The 1334-nt window shown below is 39.7% G+C and overlaps 1 protein-coding gene across 1 annotated transcript in view; it reads left to right on the top strand.

Moving 5' to 3' along the window:
* RYR3 (ryanodine receptor 3) overlaps positions 1–1334 on the top strand; it is a 575267-nt gene that overhangs the window by 524109 nt on the left and 49824 nt on the right. The window contains exon 92 of the mRNA XM_024202042.3: positions 409–495. Coding sequence (XP_024057810.2) covers positions 409–495 — 87 coding nt within the window. The remainder of the gene's footprint in view (positions 1–408; positions 496–1334) is intronic.

Below are 1334 nucleotides of genomic sequence, written 5' to 3'. Positions count from 1 at the left end.
GAGTTTGGGTGTGGGATGGGGTGCAGGCTCTGGGAGGGAGTTTGGGTCAGGGTGAGGGCTCTAGGCTGGGGCAGGGGGTTGGGGGGCGGGAGGGTTTGGCTTACCTCGGGCGGCTCCTGAATTGTTCCAGCGCCACTGGTTTCTACCAACTGGAGTCTGGCTAGCTCCTCTGTGTAGTTTTCCCCCAAGGCCACAAGTACCCTGTCATGAATATATAGATACAAAAGAAAGGATTACAAAAATTCTAGACAGCAAGGCTGGTGATTCTACCATGATAGCTGTAATTGTTTTGTTGAACATTGCAGAACATAGTTTAGATTTGACTCTCTTAAATAACTTCCTAACTGCTTCCCCAATTCTGATTCCATGACACTTCTAATTTTATTTAAATGTTCCTTGTATTTCCAGCATTACTTGGCTAGAAATTTCTACAACTTAAGATTTCTTGCTCTGTTTGTTGCATTTGCCATCAACTTTATACTACTGTTCTACAAGGTAAAGTATTATTTACTGCGTTTCATTCTTTGTAGTGTTTTCTACTTATTTTCCAGAGCAGCTGGCTGAAGGCTGGTTTTAACATAGTTAATCTAAACTGGACACCCATTATTATAAACTCTACATGCACTGACTAAAATCAACACTGTCAGCCTAGAAATAATACATCTAAAATTATGTTCTTACCTGAGTTACTGATCACACCTTGAGTAACTTAACATAGGTACTTCTGTATTTTATTCAGTTTAAGACAATGAAAACAGACTAATCAGTTGAACTTTTATTTATAGTCATTTTTTTCTTTTGGCTCTGGGGCACTGGCACACTGTGATTGGCTTTGGATTGCAAATCCTGACAAAGGAATGTCTAAATCCAAGCCAAAAAACAAAACAAAACAAAAACCCTCAATCTCTCGAAGCACTTTCAATTTTCTTAAATGTTTCTCTAAAATCTAATCCTAAATTGGAACTTCAACTCACATAACTTTTTCTTTAACAGTACTACTTTTTGCATAATACTGGTCACCTTGATTTTCAGCGTGGAAATGGTAACTAAATCATTTAGCAACAGTGTGTCCTGTGGCACCTTTAAGACTAACAGATGTATTGGAGCATAAGCTTTCGTGGGTGAATGCCCACTTCGTCGGAGCCAATGGGACCCAATGGGACTGTCTTTGACTCCATGTTTAGGGTGTTATAGTGCCAGAGGAGTTTAAATTTCACCATCCAATATCAAGTGTAAGTATAGAATTCACAATCAATTTGGAGTTTGTGCCCTGGTTCTGAACAGTCTGCTCTGAGGTTTTTACTCATGCTCTGGAGTCACTGCAGGCAGCTTGA

This window comes from Terrapene carolina, unplaced genomic scaffold (genome assembly GCF_002925995.2).
Source record: "Terrapene carolina triunguis isolate 2854851 unplaced genomic scaffold, T_m_triunguis-2.0 Scaffold96, whole genome shotgun sequence".
Lineage (NCBI taxonomy): Eukaryota > Metazoa > Chordata > Testudines > Emydidae > Terrapene > Terrapene triunguis.
The sequence above is the reverse complement of the archived record's forward strand: the minus strand, read 5'-3'. Positions and strand labels throughout refer to the sequence as shown.